General features: G+C 40.7%; 1 protein-coding gene across 1 annotated transcript in view; it reads left to right on the plus strand.

The window, feature by feature from the left end:
- Nucleotides 1–1297: 1297 nt before the first annotated feature.
- The window catches only part of disc1 (DISC1 scaffold protein), a 53915-nt gene continuing 38819 nt past the window's right edge, over nucleotides 1298–16393 (plus strand). Inside the window, exons 1-8 of the mRNA XM_087850315.1 lie at nucleotides 1298–1531; nucleotides 1738–1872; nucleotides 5193–6061; nucleotides 7708–7777; nucleotides 9172–9328; nucleotides 9902–9998; nucleotides 10413–10645; nucleotides 15239–15293. Coding sequence (XP_087706441.1) covers nucleotides 1360–1531; nucleotides 1738–1872; nucleotides 5193–6061; nucleotides 7708–7777; nucleotides 9172–9328; nucleotides 9902–9998; nucleotides 10413–10645; nucleotides 15239–15293 — 1788 coding nt within the window. The 5' untranslated portion in view covers nucleotides 1298–1359. The remainder of the gene's footprint in view (nucleotides 1532–1737; nucleotides 1873–5192; nucleotides 6062–7707; nucleotides 7778–9171; nucleotides 9329–9901; nucleotides 9999–10412; nucleotides 10646–15238; nucleotides 15294–16393) is intronic.

The raw sequence follows: 16393 nt of genomic DNA on the forward strand, positions 1-16393 counted from the left end.
GATCAAATGAATATTTTGTGAATACAACTAAATCAGGAAACACGTAGTCAGCCTATGGTTGTGGTTATGTATGAAATCAAAGTTGGATGAAAACGTGTATTTCTCAAGGTTTGATGTAAAAGTGAAAACGTGTACACATACTTTTGGGAAATGTAAGGAAAAAAGTTATTTCTTAACTTTATATAGCGGATAAACTAATATATCTGTGTGAAGTCTGACATCTGCTGGTCAAAGTCAGCAACACAGCTACAGCACTGTGAAAAATGCATGCGATGGATGCATTGAATGCATAGCTGATGAAGGGAAAGAACGAGCTAAACCTAACAGAGCAGGAGCTAATGTGTTATTAGTCAACAGCTACGTGTTTATCCTTTGATTAATTCATCTTTTATCCTTGCAGTCACTCTTTTCCTGATTGCTTAATTGTTTCATAAAAGCCCTCATACATCAATACATAAGACAGATGTGATTACATCATTCTTATACATTTCATCTGCTCCCTTATAGACACCGCGTGTAATTTTAGCATCTTCTTTCTGGGTTTTTCGCACAATATCGTGTTTCTTATGTCTTAAAACTTATGGCACAGAGGTAAGCCAAAAACTAAAACTTGACAACTAAGCTAAAACTTGAGAGGTTAGTCAAAGGGCTTCTCCTGGAAACTAGCCAGCCTATGGGGCAGTGCGCTGATGTCAAAAATGCACCTCATGCAAACCTAATGCGCCTCTAATCTTTAACAAAGAGCAGGTGATGGCACTCTGCATGCCAGGCAACGTGTTTCATCCCTGCTCTTACCCTAGCTATGTGTAAGTACGTCCTGCATTCTGTCTGTTGAACAGAGCTTTTTGTCTCTGAGTATTGTTCACGAGCCAGGCGAGCTGAATGAAAGGAGCACTGGGATGAGTGGTGTGTGAAGGGGTGGATTGAAAAGCCTGCGCCATGTGAGGTCTAGGCTTTGGTGCTACTCGCTGATTCCCTGAGTGCCGAAAGAAAGAGACACATTAAGATGTGTAAGGGAGTACAGACCTGCTACACTGTGATTTAAATGACTGAATCACACGCATCCTGTGTGTATACATTTGAACTTCATGGTATTTGTGACTTAATAGTAGAGAGATTGTATTTTTCTCCATAAATTTCCTCCACAAGCTTCAGTGACACTAAAATACAGCACATATAAACATAAACAACTGCGTTGTTTAATCCGGTTCCGTGTCCGCTGCTACTTCCACAGTGTGCCCGCTGTGGATATGAGGCGGTCTGAAGGAGTCTGGAGTCAAATTCCTGAACACGTAGGAGCTCCAACGCGACGCATGACGCAAGGGCGCAGCGACTAACGGATTACTGATCAACTGATCGATGTGTCGACTAACAGACAGATTTTCCTGGGCTATGTACTTCTGCCACTGCACACCACCGCTGGATGTGTTTTCCATACTTTCCCTACAAGGAACAGCACGACGTGAAGTCTTTCTCCAGACCGTCAGTTCAGGCGCAGCGGGACCCACTTGTTTCCAACAGGGGGAGAAATGTAAGAATCTGATGTACCATAAATGTTTGTGTCAAGAAATTTTCATCAGGGACAAAACAGCGCGCTGGGAAGCAGTTTTCACCCGTCACTCACTGTGTGCAGGGAAAATATAGCAGCCCGGGTTCACTTTTCCATAACGGAAATGAGACCAGTCGCTTTGCCTGGCTTCACTTCTTCTAAAACATGGTCGATGTAACTCTATGCAGGCTTGTGCCACCGGGGTCTGACTTTCTTTGACTTTTCAACACAAACAGCCTTTTTTAATGGAAAAATGTTCGCTGGACTGATGGGACTGGAATGCCACGGCAACTCTCTGCTTCACCGCCGCGAAACCATTCAAGGTAAAACACAAGATTTTTAACTATCCGCTGATGTTCTCACACCAACACTGGTCTTTTACAGGATATGTATACACCCCCAGGAACTCCATACAACTTTAATAGACCGAAATTGGATAAAATAGTGGTATTAGGATGTACTAAGCCGGCAGTTTTTAGGGAGGGATAATCATCAGATGATTAAACAAAAGCAGAACAGCCGCAGTGAAGACTCATAGCCTGTTTAATAATGCATTGCCTGGAATGTGTATGAAAGTTCACAGTTCCTTGGATCATAAAAGTTTAAAGTCTCCCTACCAGCCATTCTTGGAGGAGTGATGATGAGTTGGAAATGATTACTTAAATAATATGTCCCCCACCTCTTTAGACAAAGTAGAGAAGCATTTTCCTGTGTATTGTCTCTATTTGGGTCTTTTAACATGTTTTATACAAATAAAATGGGCTTGACTAATAAATAGAAATGTGATCCAAGTCTGTTCACGCAGGATGCCGGTAATCAGACCTCCATTAGACCCATTTATCAGACTGTTATGATCTCGCCACATGCAACAGGGTAACTACTGCAGTTAAAAGGCTGCTAGATGTGGTAAACCTTAGATAAAAATCTATTTCCCAAAGTGCTTCCGAAACAGCTTCTGCTGTGAGTAGATTTTCCCTGGTTTCTGTTGTGTGACATTTTTGAATGAATCTAATCTACCAGAAATATCAAAATGCTTATTAAAGAGTATGTGCAGTGTATAAATGAATCTCTATAACACAGACTCAACTGATCCTCATGTGATTACAGTCTGACAAGAGCATAGCAGAGATGCAATCCTTGGAATATCCCCACCCTTCAACCTACCGTGCAAAATGGAGCGATAAGGACCAACATTTAGGACCAAAGATAGGAACTGGCATTGGAGCATACTGTATTGTTGGGTTTTCATCCACTTATGTAGTCATTTCTTTAGTAAGATGAATAGATATCACTGCTAACTTTCACTTCCCTTGTTTGTGACGCTCTGTTTGGTCACAAGTGGCGAGGTTTCGCACATCTGCCGAGCAGTGCTGCTTCTCAGGAGGTTGCTGACATGCAGATCCGCTTGTGTGTGTTGTGTGTCTGTGTGTGTGTGTCAGAGGGTGCTGAGCTTGTTCCTCAAATGTTTGTGTTTTTATGAGAGCCCCTGCATTCCTCTCTGTCTTTGGCTCAAGCATTTTCAGTGCCCAATTGGATGCAGTGTTTAACCTAAGGGTGCTGAGGAGGGCCTCTTTAATCTCCAAAGGTAAATAATCTCGCCTCTTCTGGCTGACATGCTTCTTTTTCTCAGGCTCTCTGTACAGTTTCTTCAGCACTGATAACATGCTACAGTGAGAATGCTGTTGCAGAGGGACTGTTTTATCTTTGGTGTTGAACCACTCAACGTCACTGCTTGCTTGTTTGTATATTCTGCCTGAATTCCCGGTGAACTATTTTAGCCCAAAGCCTGACAGGAAGTAGAAAATACCTCTGAGGGGCTTCAGCCAAAAAATAGATGCCCTTCTGACATACACACAAGCCAGCAGACACAAAACAATGGGCCCTGAGGCATTTCCTTCCCCTTAAACCGGGAAGAGCTCTCTTTGTGTAATCGAAGTATGGCGAGGATACAGTAACACCATCATGTCCCTCTTCTTTCGACTCTTAGTTGTTGTAAAGGGGTTAGTATCACATCTAGCCACACCAGATGGTAGACAGTGTGCGGTTGTAGCTGTAACCTACAGATGGTGTTGGGTTTCTTACATCAGTTATGGACCAGTAGCCACGTCTGCAAGGACCCTCTAATGGACCTGTGTGTAACCCGAGCTCTAAGTGACACTGCACACACACAAAAACACTGTGGCTACAATGGCAGCACCCGTGTGTTACTTTCACTTGAAATACTGCTCTCACTGGTGTCTATTTGAGTCTCATGGGATAGTTTAGGAGTGGCATCGTAGGAGGTTACTGGGTGTTGGGAAGTGGGCTGTGGTTTGCTCATCGGTCATGCTTTGTTCAATGCCATGCATTCCTGTCTTGATAATTGTGCTCCCACTGCAATAAACACATTATTTGTAGAGGTTTACAGTTGCGTAAGATGTTGTTTTTATGTGTTTGTTTGCGTTTTCTACTTTTGGATTTGTTTTTATCGTAGTTAAAGCGTTTAACAGGCTTTTACACTGACAATAGTACAACTGATCCCAGTGTTTTCAGCACTGTCAGTGTGCCTCTGTGTGTCTTCAGTGTTCGTGAGTGGGAGGAGAAAGCGAGAGCCAGAAGTGAAAGAAGGAGCAGCGCAGCTGTACACAAAGGGGCTGTTGATCCCCAGCATTTGAGCGCGCCTCCTCGTCTGAATCCTAAACATGATATGTATTAATCACGTGGCCCTGCAGCAGGTGTCTAACTCCCGCCACAATCTGGCCTTTATCATTACGCTCCACTTTCAGACCAAACGCTGTTTGCATGCATGTTTGTATCACTTCTTGTTACTAAGATTGGCAGTGTCTGTGCTTCACAAGCTATTTCGGTTATGCCCCCTTTACAAAAAACATGCATTTCGTAATAACTGAAAAGCTTTGAGACAAGCCTCCTCTCCTATGAGTGCAGTGCAAGTGGGTTTGATAAAGCGAGGGTAATCAGTATTGTTTTAAACAATCCTTCAGTTTATTGCTTTGGCTGGAAGACTCACAGGTTTTAACACCCCCTCAGAAACAGATCTCAGTTAAACTTTATCAGCCTTACTGCTTTAAGAAAAAGAGAGAAGCTGAATGGTTATAAAAACAATAGCATCATCAGTGCCGGTTTGTTAGTGGACCAACAGGAATCAGACCTTGCCTGTGTGCCCTTTGCCCTATATTTCAGTGAAATAGACCGATTTAAGGCTCCAGATCCAGGCGTGAACCCCCTGCTATGTTTTGAGAACCTTTCCTCTGAAGAATTTTGCTATTTGCAAAAATAAACAATTGCAAATCTAACCTCAGAATATATTGTTCATGCATCTGGTATCCCACAGAGAGGCATGTCTTAACTTATAAATGACTGTGCAGCTTTGGTATTTCCCAACAGCTGGAGCAGAACCCTGGGAAATGTCACACATCTACCCAATGTTTTTTTTAAAAAAAAAATTCAGTCCATTAGGCACTATCTTTAAAAACAAGGTCATTTTGCTGGATCACGGCTGCTTCGGGTACTTGTGTAATTAGTACACGTAGCATTACATCTTCCTGCTGTAGCCCATGGTTAATCCTACCAGTTCTATGAGGTCATGCGTTATCTTCCTCATGGCCATGTTGTCAAGCTTAATGGTTAATCTCTGCATCGACAGGTGGCAGAGCATCAGGGACAGCTGGCAGCTCCAGCCGTAAGAGGCTCCACCGAAGACCAGGGTACATGAGGGGAGAGCAGTGCAGACTGCAGAGCGCCACTCAGGAAGAGGAGGAGGATGTTGGGACAACCACTTTTATTACCAATGGAAAATCAGGACGTGACGCTGACATAGCTGATGCAACTAATGCTCAAAGGCCAAGTCCAGCTCCTGCAGACAGTGTGTCTTTAATAAATCATCAACAGCCTGATAAACACACGTGTAGCTCCTGGAAGACTCAGAGCTTTGTCTGTTCTGTTACCCACCCTCCTTCCCCTGTGGACTGCAATTCTAAGAGTACATCCAGCCATCTGGGCCAGTCCTCACTGCCCCACAATGAACTCAGGTTAAGTTCGAGCCTGGACACTCATTCAGAGCCAGAGGACTCTTTTAACTCCAGCTTCAGTTTCATCCAACAGTCACTTACCTCCAGCCAGAAAACAACCGCCACACCCACACGAGAACAAGAACTCAGTTCATTAACAAAAGCATCTGACCTGCCTCAAACAAAACCCGAAACCTTACCTGTCGAGCACAATTTCTCTAAGCAGTCGTCTCCCGCTCAAACACTACCTGGAGGAAAGTTCTGGCGAGAATGCCTGTTTGCCACCCACGTAGAAAGATCCCACGTGCCCGACTGTGAGGCCCAGTCTATTGATATAGAGGCCACCTCCTCACTCTCCCTGGACTCGGACAGTACCTCTGCCTCCTCTGTCACCTCAGGCTACGAGAGCGCTACACCTGCCTTGGAGCAAGGCTGGGACAACCTGCTGAAGAAGTACGAGGGCGTGCTGCAAGACTGCCTCCAAAACAACCGCACTCACACCAAGGTGGGCAAGACAGACTCATGAAATCCACATATCAGTCATTCAAATTAATCTCCCAACAAGGTCTAGAGCAGCGACGTCAAACTCATCTAACACTGATTTTAAGTGTGGCGAACTAGTGAAACTCCACTTTCTGTTTAAAGTTTAACTAAACAATTTTCCCAGCAACACCTTAATATAAGAAGGAATTTCAACAGTATGTCTGTTCTATATGATAAATATGTAAAATAACAGAAAAAGTTCTGGCACCCCTCACTTTCCTATATTTACAATAATGTTCTTTTATTTCTATAGTAGAAATTTCTATGATGGACATAGTGGATACAGGAAATACAGGAACTTCTCTGTCATTGAATTGTTTTTCTGTTATTTTTGACTATTTGGTGTAATATAGATTGCAATGGGGGTGGTGTTCGTCAATGGAAAAAGCTGTATATCTTAGGAAAATACAATTAAAAGCACAAAATCTATTCACTCCTTCATATTTTCCAAATTCTTCCAGTGGGCCAGATTGGAGTTTTTTCCGGGCCTTAGGTTTGACACCTTGGTCTACAGTCAAGATGAGACTAAACTACAGAGAGATGAATACTATATTAAATCAGGAAACCCGTATTTGCTTTCCTTACTGGTTCCAGCTCATACCTTGTTGGTAGATATGAAGCTACAGCCAGCAGCTGTAGCTTCATGTTGAAAAGGGAACGAGTTAGCCTTGTTTTGTTAACAAAATTCACCCAGGAGTTGAGTAACTCTGAAACTCACTAATCATCTGTTTATCCTATACTAAGTATCAGAACCAAGTTGCAATTTAAGACCTGGTCATGTATCGTGTTTGTTTGTTTACACTTGTTTTAGACGTTCAAGCTAACCAGCTAGCTTTTTCTAATAGCAGAACATTGTACTTACAGACTCCTCAGAGTGATGCTATATTGATGCTTTCTTGTTTTATTAAGAAAGACAAAAGCAAGCAGGTTTAGATTTTTCTGAAAGAGAAAACTAAGTATTCAACTCACCTACTTAACCAAACTTTTGGTTAACACTTTGTGATACTGCACATGAGTAAGGACATAATTCAACTGAAATTAAATGAAATTTAAATATAGTTTATTTGAAAATACAAAGTAATTAAATTTACAAAGAAATACTTAAAGATAGGTACACTAGAATAAGGGAGTAAAAGGGAATAACTGCAGGTATTTTATAGAAAAGAAGACAAATTATTCTGTAATTAATATTAAGTACTACCTAAGTACTTTTAATTAGTGTATAATTCATGCATTTTGCAAGAAATTAGAAATAATTGCATTCTGAGTATTTTAGAGAAAAGCAAACAATATTTTCCTATCTTACATTCTATGCTTGAAAGTGATAAAAATGACCCCATATTTCATCTGATAAAAACAGATTTGAAACATTTTTCAGTATTTGTTACATCTGATAGAATCTTTCAGGTCCTCCTCAAAAAAAGTAAAACGTTGAAGTACTGTGGTCAAGTTATTGTTAACTCCCTTTCCTCAGCTTGCTGACCCAGTATCACTTTGACCTGACAGTCATTGCACCCACCTTTTTTCTGCATGTATTGACTGTTTAAAAGGCGATGAACTCTGGAGTTACTGTTGTGTAACCTGTTCTGTCTTCTTGCTGTCTCTCAGATTGAATCCATGATGTTGAAGCTGCAGAGGCTCCAGCAGAAAGCAATTCTGGACGACGATTATGACGCAGGTAAACCAGTTTAGCCATTTCGGTTAAGGTTACAAAATAACGACTTTATGAATGATTTGATAAGATTCTATTTATCTTTTTACTATTTGTTTTTAAGAAGTTAAAGTTTAATATCACTAAACACAATAACTTAAAGTTAGAGAAAAGAGCACAGTTCAAAGTGAAAATATTCTGACTCGGTGACCAGAAAGCCACAGGAGCTTAACATGTGCTGTCCTTCTAACTCATGAGTGAGCTTTCACTCACATGTTTGGATCATTTATCACTTTGATGTCAGCTTCTTTATTAAATTTCTTGCTAATTTGCTGCTCACCATACTGAGATGACCTGTGTGAAAGAACATGTGAGAGATGAGGCACAGAGCTTTTTAGTGCTGACTGTTTCATACATACCTCAGTAAGCTCTTTCCATGGTTGACTTACCTTTATTTTTATTTTTTTTAACTATCCTATAATGGTAAAACTAGAAAATCTTCAATTTATGTGGCTTAAAACAGAAAGTAGCACAGTTATTATGTCGACTCAAATCAAAATAAAGGGTATTTACAGAGAAATAAGGGAAGGTTTTACAGAAAAGTTTACAGGAAGGGGTTCCACGTGATTATTGCAACGAAACAACAAAGCCTCAAACCTAACAAATATCATTTGTACTTGTACCTGACCTAGATATTGTAAAAAAAAATATAAACAATCAAACCAAAAACTGCATTTTAACCCATTTTTTTAATTTTGTGATAGAACAAATACATAAGATAAATCTGCTTCTGTGGTTAACACATTTGCATTACACACAGAAGATCCCTGGTTTGATATCAGGAGGCAGAAATCACTGGGAGGGTTTTGTCAGGAAAGGCATCCAGCCTAAAAACCCACCATATTAAAACCATGTGTGTCTATCTGCATGTGGTGACCCCTGTGAATAAGGGAGCAGCTTAAAAACAGGTTTAAATACACATGTTTCTCTTTCCTGTAGATCTGTTCGAACGTGCTTATTATTTGGGTCAGTGTTGTATGCCTTGGCTGGTGTTCTCCTCGTCTATTCATTCTCTGACTTATACGTTTAGTTTTCTGTTTTTCCACTTGCACAGTGTTGGATTAAATAGCTGATGAGATTGGTTCTGTAAATTCTGTCTATGTATGTTGTGCTTGCCATCTTCTATTTTAGCTATGAACCCGCCAGACTGGGATAATTCTAGTTTTAGGGTCATATGTGTTTACAGAGCCAAGAAATGCAGATTTTTATTCAGGATTCATAAATACAGCAAGGTCAGAAATGTGCTCCCTTTAAATGACTTCTAGTAAAGGGCTAGAACACAACACCACTTGCTGATAACTGGACTCCTCTAGCTGATGTTTTCTGCATGTTATTCAGCATGTGTGTATGTGTGTTCACAGCTGAGCGCTTTGGGAAAAAGTTAGAGGAGCTGTCTAAAGAACGAAGCACTCTGGAGCTGGGTTTACCCTCCCAACAGCCCAGCGTGGCGTTGCTCCTGGAGAGGCTCAGACAGGCGGTGGACAGCGCCCTCCAGAGGGCAGACTGCAGTCAGCACAGGTCGGTGCTGGTTTGATCATGTAAACTGAAACACTATATTTAAAACGTTAACTGCATACAATATATAAGTGGAAAATAATATGAAATGTCGTTACACTGAAAATTACTTTTCCTGTTTTGTTTAGGACCTCGTTTTATATTGTGTGTCACTTAAACAAAAAACTGATCTACTTTTATTGCAATAAACTCCCTTTGTTCAGGACATAATGGGGTTTATTTGAGTTCATAAGCTCATTCTCTCTCTTTTGTTGCAATATTGTAGCACAGATCAAAGAGGGGGAGCTCTCCAAAATAGCTCTTGCCACAGGAAGGAAATCAGGTGGGGCCTCTTCAGAGAGTATCCCGAACAAATATAAGCAAAAGGATTTTAGGTCACCTCTGATAAACAGCAGATTTTCCACTGTCACAGAGTTATTTGATGAGAATCTGTGGGAAAAAGTGATTACACACAACCATACTGTATATTACTCATCTGCAACTCTCTTTAGCTTTGACTTACAGAGATTAAAAGCAACATTAAACCTCCTGAAAATGTTAATCAAAGCTGTTAAAAATGGTGTCATTTTGTGGCAGGGAGTGTGCAGAGCCTGTTGCAGGGGAGCAATCCGACTCATCACAGGGTCCACTGCAACGAAGAGAACGTCTGATACGAGAGAGACGGCTTGTCGAGGTAAATTCGGCTCACGTCGTTCCACTTTGTACGTCAGGCTGGTCTGAGTTACTGCTCCTCTGAGAATTTAATAAAACAGCTTCTTTCCTTGCTTACAAAAGTGAATGAAATTTGTAAAATATGCATAGCTGTCAGCAGTATTTACACTGACAGTGAATGAGTGTGAACAAGATTAACTAATCTCACTGCTACTTTAATATCAAACAAACTATTGATTAACGATTCTGAAAAAAGCTAATAACTCACCAGTCAAGTTTCCTTCAGTTTCAGATTAGGTATTTGAATGTTTCATTCAATCTGCTGGCTTAAAAAACTGAAGTACTACTTCACTGTTACTGATTACCTTCATAGAAACGATGTTATTTCTAACATACATGTAAAATGAATGAAATGAACATTGCTCCACCCCTGCAGGAGGAGATCGCAGAGCTGCAGCAGAGACTGGTGGAGCTGAAGGACCGTAGCCGGTGTCTGGAGCAGCAGATCCAGCAGGAAGAGCAACAGGTGGAGGCTGAGGAGCTGGAGGCCTCCGTGCTGAGGAGCTGCAGCACGGCTCAGCTTCGCGACATGAGCCGAACCCTCCAGGACCTCGTCGCTTCTGAAAATCGCACACAAATCTCAGTCTCTCGTCCTCCCTCCATGCTCAGGTCAGCGCCATATATGTGATGATTTGCTTGCTTAAATGTCACATTTGTGACATGAAAGGCTGTGTTTGCATGAGCCGGAAAAAAAGGAAGTGGAAAAAGTGCAAGTGGAAAAATAGAGAACTAAAAAGTTGTGTCTTTTTGAGCATATTTAATAATAATGCTTTCATTTTATCTGAGTGGTTGCATGAAAGAATTTCAAATTTAGAGCCTCCTTTAGCCTCCTTTACAAAGCTGCAGGTAATGAATGACTGAAACATGATGTTCCCAGGAACAGAAATTTACAAATGAGGATAAAATTATTTGCCTTTTCAACCCAATCCCGTCATGCACAATGACATGCTTTAACTCTGTATTCCTCAAAGCTTACAAAAAACAAGTTAAAAATGAGAGTTATCCTCCAATTTACACACAGTATATAAATCTTCTCTGCCTCTAAAAAAGCACTGAGAAAGACCGGAACGAGAACTAGTCAGAGATGAGTCTAAAGAGCCCAGATCAACTGCCACGCTGAAATGTGCTAAGAACAACCTGGAGAAAGATTGTTTATACTGGAAGTGCATCCTTTGGTGAGATGAGATGAAATTAGAGCTCTTTGGTCACAGAGAGAAGGGAGAGGCCCAAAACAGCACCGTCCCCACAGTGAAACACAGTGGTGGGAGTGTTATGATGTGGGGATGATTCAACGTTTCTGGAACTGGTAATCTCCTCAAAAACACTTCATCACTAGTAATTCTGTCCTCATCTGTATTTAGGGAAAAACTTCAAACGAGGGAATCAAAGCCTTCACTGCAGATCTTTGGATGTATTAAAGGCGTTTTGCTCTCCAGGATCTGCTTCTGCTAGCAAGCAGAATAGTTAAGAAAATGTGCAAATGTATGTGAAAAATGGAAATTGAGGTCTTGAGCACTGAGAAAACATTTTCACACCTTTTGAATTTTGCACGTCGGTATTACAGTTTCTCCTGTCGGTCGTTGGACTCTCAGTTTGATTGGTCGAGCCGGATCTAACACCTGAACTGTGAAAAGTGTCCGCTGATTGGGCCTTTACATGCATAACCTTTACTCAGAACTAGTTTGAAGGTAACATAATTTGTGTTGTTGTGTCAATTTGATGTATTTCTACTTACATATTTATATGCAATAGAGGAATCGGCACAGCGTATGTCAGGAATGAGGAAAACAAGCCCTGAAGCTGACAAATTGCCAAACATCACAGCATCCTCCATGACAGCCATTTGTTTATCCACTTTATGATGGTTTCCTCCTCTGACAGCAGGAGGACTGGAGTTTTAAACATAATTCTTTACTGTAAATGTAGAAGAAGTATTTTTGTTACCTGACGCCAGCTTAATAGACAGGTAACGTTTATCCAGTGCAGTCAAAAGGTTTTGTACTCTTTCATTTTTCATCAAAACTCCAGGAGATGCATCTCCTTATTTAATCTTACTCAAACTGTACAATAAAAGCCAGATTTGTATTTAATATTACTTTGATAAAAATATGAAAATATCAATTAATTTGGGCAAAATTAGCCACAGTAATGATAATTTAACCTCATGCAATATCTTGGTGTGGTTACTATGCATAAAGCATTTGTTTAGTACAAGTCTGTCAGATGTGCTCACTTCTTATGCAGTGGTCAGTATTTGTATTTGTGCAATTCCTGGAATGGCCAGGTGGGGCTGCTATAGAGCTGCAAATGCTGGTAACCATGCAACAGTCTGTCCATAGGTTTTTTTCTCTTTCATCATGTTACATACATTTAATTAGCCCATTTTGAAGTTGATGTGTCAGTGGCGATCTGCTGTTTCTAAGTCATTGCCTCCCAGCTTCATCCATCCACAGAGAAAGCGACACTTTGAATAAATCTTTCAGCAGAATTGTCAAAATCACACCATCACGTTTCAATCAAATCAACACCTCCAGTAACAGCACAGAAGACACCTAGCCTTGCATTTACATGAATCATTACCCTTTTTATCAGCTTACAGGCAAAATTGCTCACTTTGTTCGGTGATCGACAGGTCTGCCCATGCAGCACTGGATGCCTATTGTTCCTGGAGAGGTTCAGCTCATGTATTTCAGGTCTTTAGAAACAAAAGCCACTGACAAATGGATGTAATGTAAAGCAGTTTGCAGCCCTTTAGGAGTAACTTGTTTCTTAGATTCAGAGAGGACAGCTACTTTCCCCCCCTCTTATCCCACTTGCCTTCAGTCTTCTTCTCTCACACCTGCTTGAACCTGCTTTGAATTTTAATGGTTTTTTTCTTAGATGCTAATGATTACTTTGCATCATATCCTCTGAAGTTAATAGCTTGCAAGGGAGCACTGTGGAAAGCCTCTCCGTCTTGCCACTCGTTAGAAAGACATGTAAATTGTACTTATCGCCTTCTTGGCGGTGTGACCCACCACCACTGGCATAATTTGATATCTGGCTTATTCTCACCCCAGCTGAAACGCATTTATTCTCGTTGCTGATTGAAATTGTGACCTCAGATTGGATATTCAGCTGCACATCTGTGGGTGGCTTGCCACGGGTCACCGTGATTGTGTTGCAGTCGCCCCTTTTCCAAACAACACAGGATATTTCTGTCTCGTATCAGGTTTTTTTCCACACGAATACTGAATGAAAGAAATCCACTCGGCGCTATAAGACTGATGTTCAGAGACAACATTTAACTCTGACTCACTCTGAGCATCAGCTTGAATAACATGGAGTGGACATAATGATTTTTGTGAGACAATTGGGACTGTCTCAAGGTGACTGTACTGTGCATAATGGATTTTATGCTCATTTTTCTCCATCTTGTAATTGATTTAGATCAGTCACCAAGTGGTGTGACCTTAATGGGTTGTCCTGTTTTCCCTTATTGTCTGAAATATTGGGCTAGAGTTGAATCCAACAGGCCAGTTAAAGAAAACACAAATATTGAGCCATATTTTATAATGGAAGGTGTTTTTCAGGTTCAGTCTTCTCTTTATTTTGATGTAGTTTATTTCAGGTCAGTATTCCAAAAAGGGGCACACTCGCTCACAGCGTTTCTCTTTCTTACGCTAAAGTAAGCCACCCAGATGCAGGCTCAAGCTTCACTGGTTACAGCATTTGATTTCAAATGCAAAATTTAAAGCTCGTGTCCTCACAATGCAGGTCTCTTATGCTCGTGTTTGCACACAGTATCAGCTTATATGTATTTTTTTACAACCTAAGATCAACAGCGTGCAAAGAACTTACTCTGTATGGAGATACCCGCAAGTCTTTTATCTTCTGTATGCCAAGATGTTTAAGAAGCTAAGAGAAGTAAGAAAGTCTTGAGCTAACCCACATGAACTTGAAATTTGGTGGTGATGGTATGGCCACCTTTATTCTTCAACACAGCCTGAGCTCTTAGGAAGACGTTCTTGTAATTTCTTTAAGTAGTCTTCAATATAGTTCTCCAAGCTTCTTTAAGGACTACTTTGGATGTTGGCTGCCTTTTTGTTTTGTTTTTTGTAAAGATGATCCCACAACTCTTCATTAATGTTGAGGTCTGGGCTACAGGGAGGCCAATCCATGACTGATAGTGTTTCACTGTGTGTTTCTCTATCTAGTGTTTGGGATGATTGTCATGCTGAAAAATGAAGCTGTTGCCAATCAGACGCTTTCCAGATTACATGGCCAATCAAAATCTGATGGTACTTTCCTGCGTTTATAATTCCATCCCCATCACCACTGGCTGAAATGTGGCCACACACCATGACGGAGCCTCCACTGTGTTTTACAGCTGGCTTTAGACACTCACTGTTGTACTTCTCGCCTTCGTATATGCTGATGAAGACCTTTTGCCAATGAAACTTTCTTCTTTAACTATCTAGATAGACAGTTATATGTTTGCCACATCTTGCTTTCTCCTCAACTTGTCAAGGTTTTTAAGGACACTGCACACTATGTCTGCACACTAAGTTTTTGGCTAAAAGTTTTTGTAAGTCACCTTGTTGGTGCAACTATTCAACTAAACAAATGTGAACACATGATGCGTTTTTATGACAGGCTGCTATGTTATCATATGTGTAGAGTACAACACTGGTTCAGACCTTAAATTAGATTTCTTTTTTTGTCCGTGAATGATTCATAAGTCAGTTTTAAGTGGCTTAACAAATAAAAAGCTGTTCCTCTGAGAGTGGTCAGGTAAAAGGACTGGACTAGAAATGATAAAAATATGGCCAATGTCTAAAGAAAGACCTCGAAAGACCTTTAGAAAGCCAGGAGAACGATTCCTCAAGAGCACTTTAAAAGATTGCAATCTAGATAATTAGCTGCAAAATATAACGAAATGTCTCACTTTTGTGCAGGGCTGAACTGGTCGTTGAATATTTGCTCCCATCCACTGGACAAACACTCTCAAGACTTTCCTTTAAAAAGTTATCCAAGGTTCAGTGTGATAGTTGTTAGTTTGCGAACCGTTAAGCGATTAGCTGCCCGATGAGTAGAAGCTAAAAAAAAAAAAAAAATACAAAAATCTAGATTGGAACAGGAGATAACTCCTGATTTCATCCCCAAAATGGAAAAAAATTACCTTTAGTCCTGCACTGTGACATTTATGTTTTTATTTTGCAGACTCCAGGAGCAGGAGCAGGCATTAAATCTGTCCATTAAGGAAGCCACTGCTAAGGTAAGCCACTGTTCCGCTGACTTGATTTATTCTATAACATCTCATTCTCTTCTCAGCATGTCGATGATGACTGAATGTGTGTGAATATCTAATAAGCAGTAAGTCAAAATACACATTATGTGTCTTGTGCGAGCTTTGGTGTTTTCAATATATGTACTAAATGTCAGTATCTGTATTCATGAGCTTGTTTCTCTTTGACAAGGCAGTAAACTCTCCAGTTTTTTTGCGAGAGTCACAGGAGTTGTCATTTTGAATAAATCCTCCCTAAATTCTAAATCATCTGTAAAATTATTACAACACCTGATGATGAAAAAGCTGTCCGATTTGCTTAAATGCACACTTTTAAAATCAACTAAATGAGTAAAACATGGCTATCGTAGTGATTTGAAGCCCGTGTCCGTTGTTTGTGTGTATACCTGGGTTTGCGTGCTGCTGTGTACCTAGAATTCACTCATGCTTATCAAGGGTTTGCTTTTCCTTTGTGCTTCCTGCACAAAGGAAGCACAAAGCTGCACACGGTGTAATCAGAAGACCATAAGAAGCAAAAACTTGATTTGGATGTAGCAGCGGTTCCTGTTAATGTTGAGATTTTGCACCACTTCTGTGCTGCTACTGCATTTAGATCTCTCTTGCACATATGCATCAGTACAGATGCTAAATGTGCCGTGAGAGCGGTCAGTGTCTGTCTCAAACTGACCTGAATTTTCATGTCAAAGATGATCACTGGTGATGAGAACTGAGTCAAATAGCCTCGGGTATGACTTTTAACACGGAGTTCATGTGGTTCAACTGTAACATCCTGAGGCATCTGCAAGAGTACATGTAGAGTAAACAACGTCAGCTTTAGTGTGTTTCAGTGTACCGCACTGTGGGTTCTAAATACTCTAATCCCCACATCTGTTTACCTGTAACATCTCTCCTCTTCCCCAAAAAGCAATTCATCATTTGGGGTTGCTGTGCAGTGCGTGTTGTCAGATTGACACTTTTAGGGTGAGGTCCAAACCATGAGCTCATCTATACCTTGCTAGTACTGGATGATGTTGGACATCCATTAGCCTTTATTCTTTGTAGCACAGATTCAACAAGCTGCTGGAAACATT

Source organism: Neolamprologus brichardi, chromosome 13, assembly GCF_056152115.1.
Source record: "Neolamprologus brichardi isolate AB-2024 chromosome 13, ASM5615211v1, whole genome shotgun sequence".
Lineage (NCBI taxonomy): Eukaryota > Metazoa > Chordata > Actinopteri > Cichliformes > Cichlidae > Neolamprologus > Neolamprologus brichardi.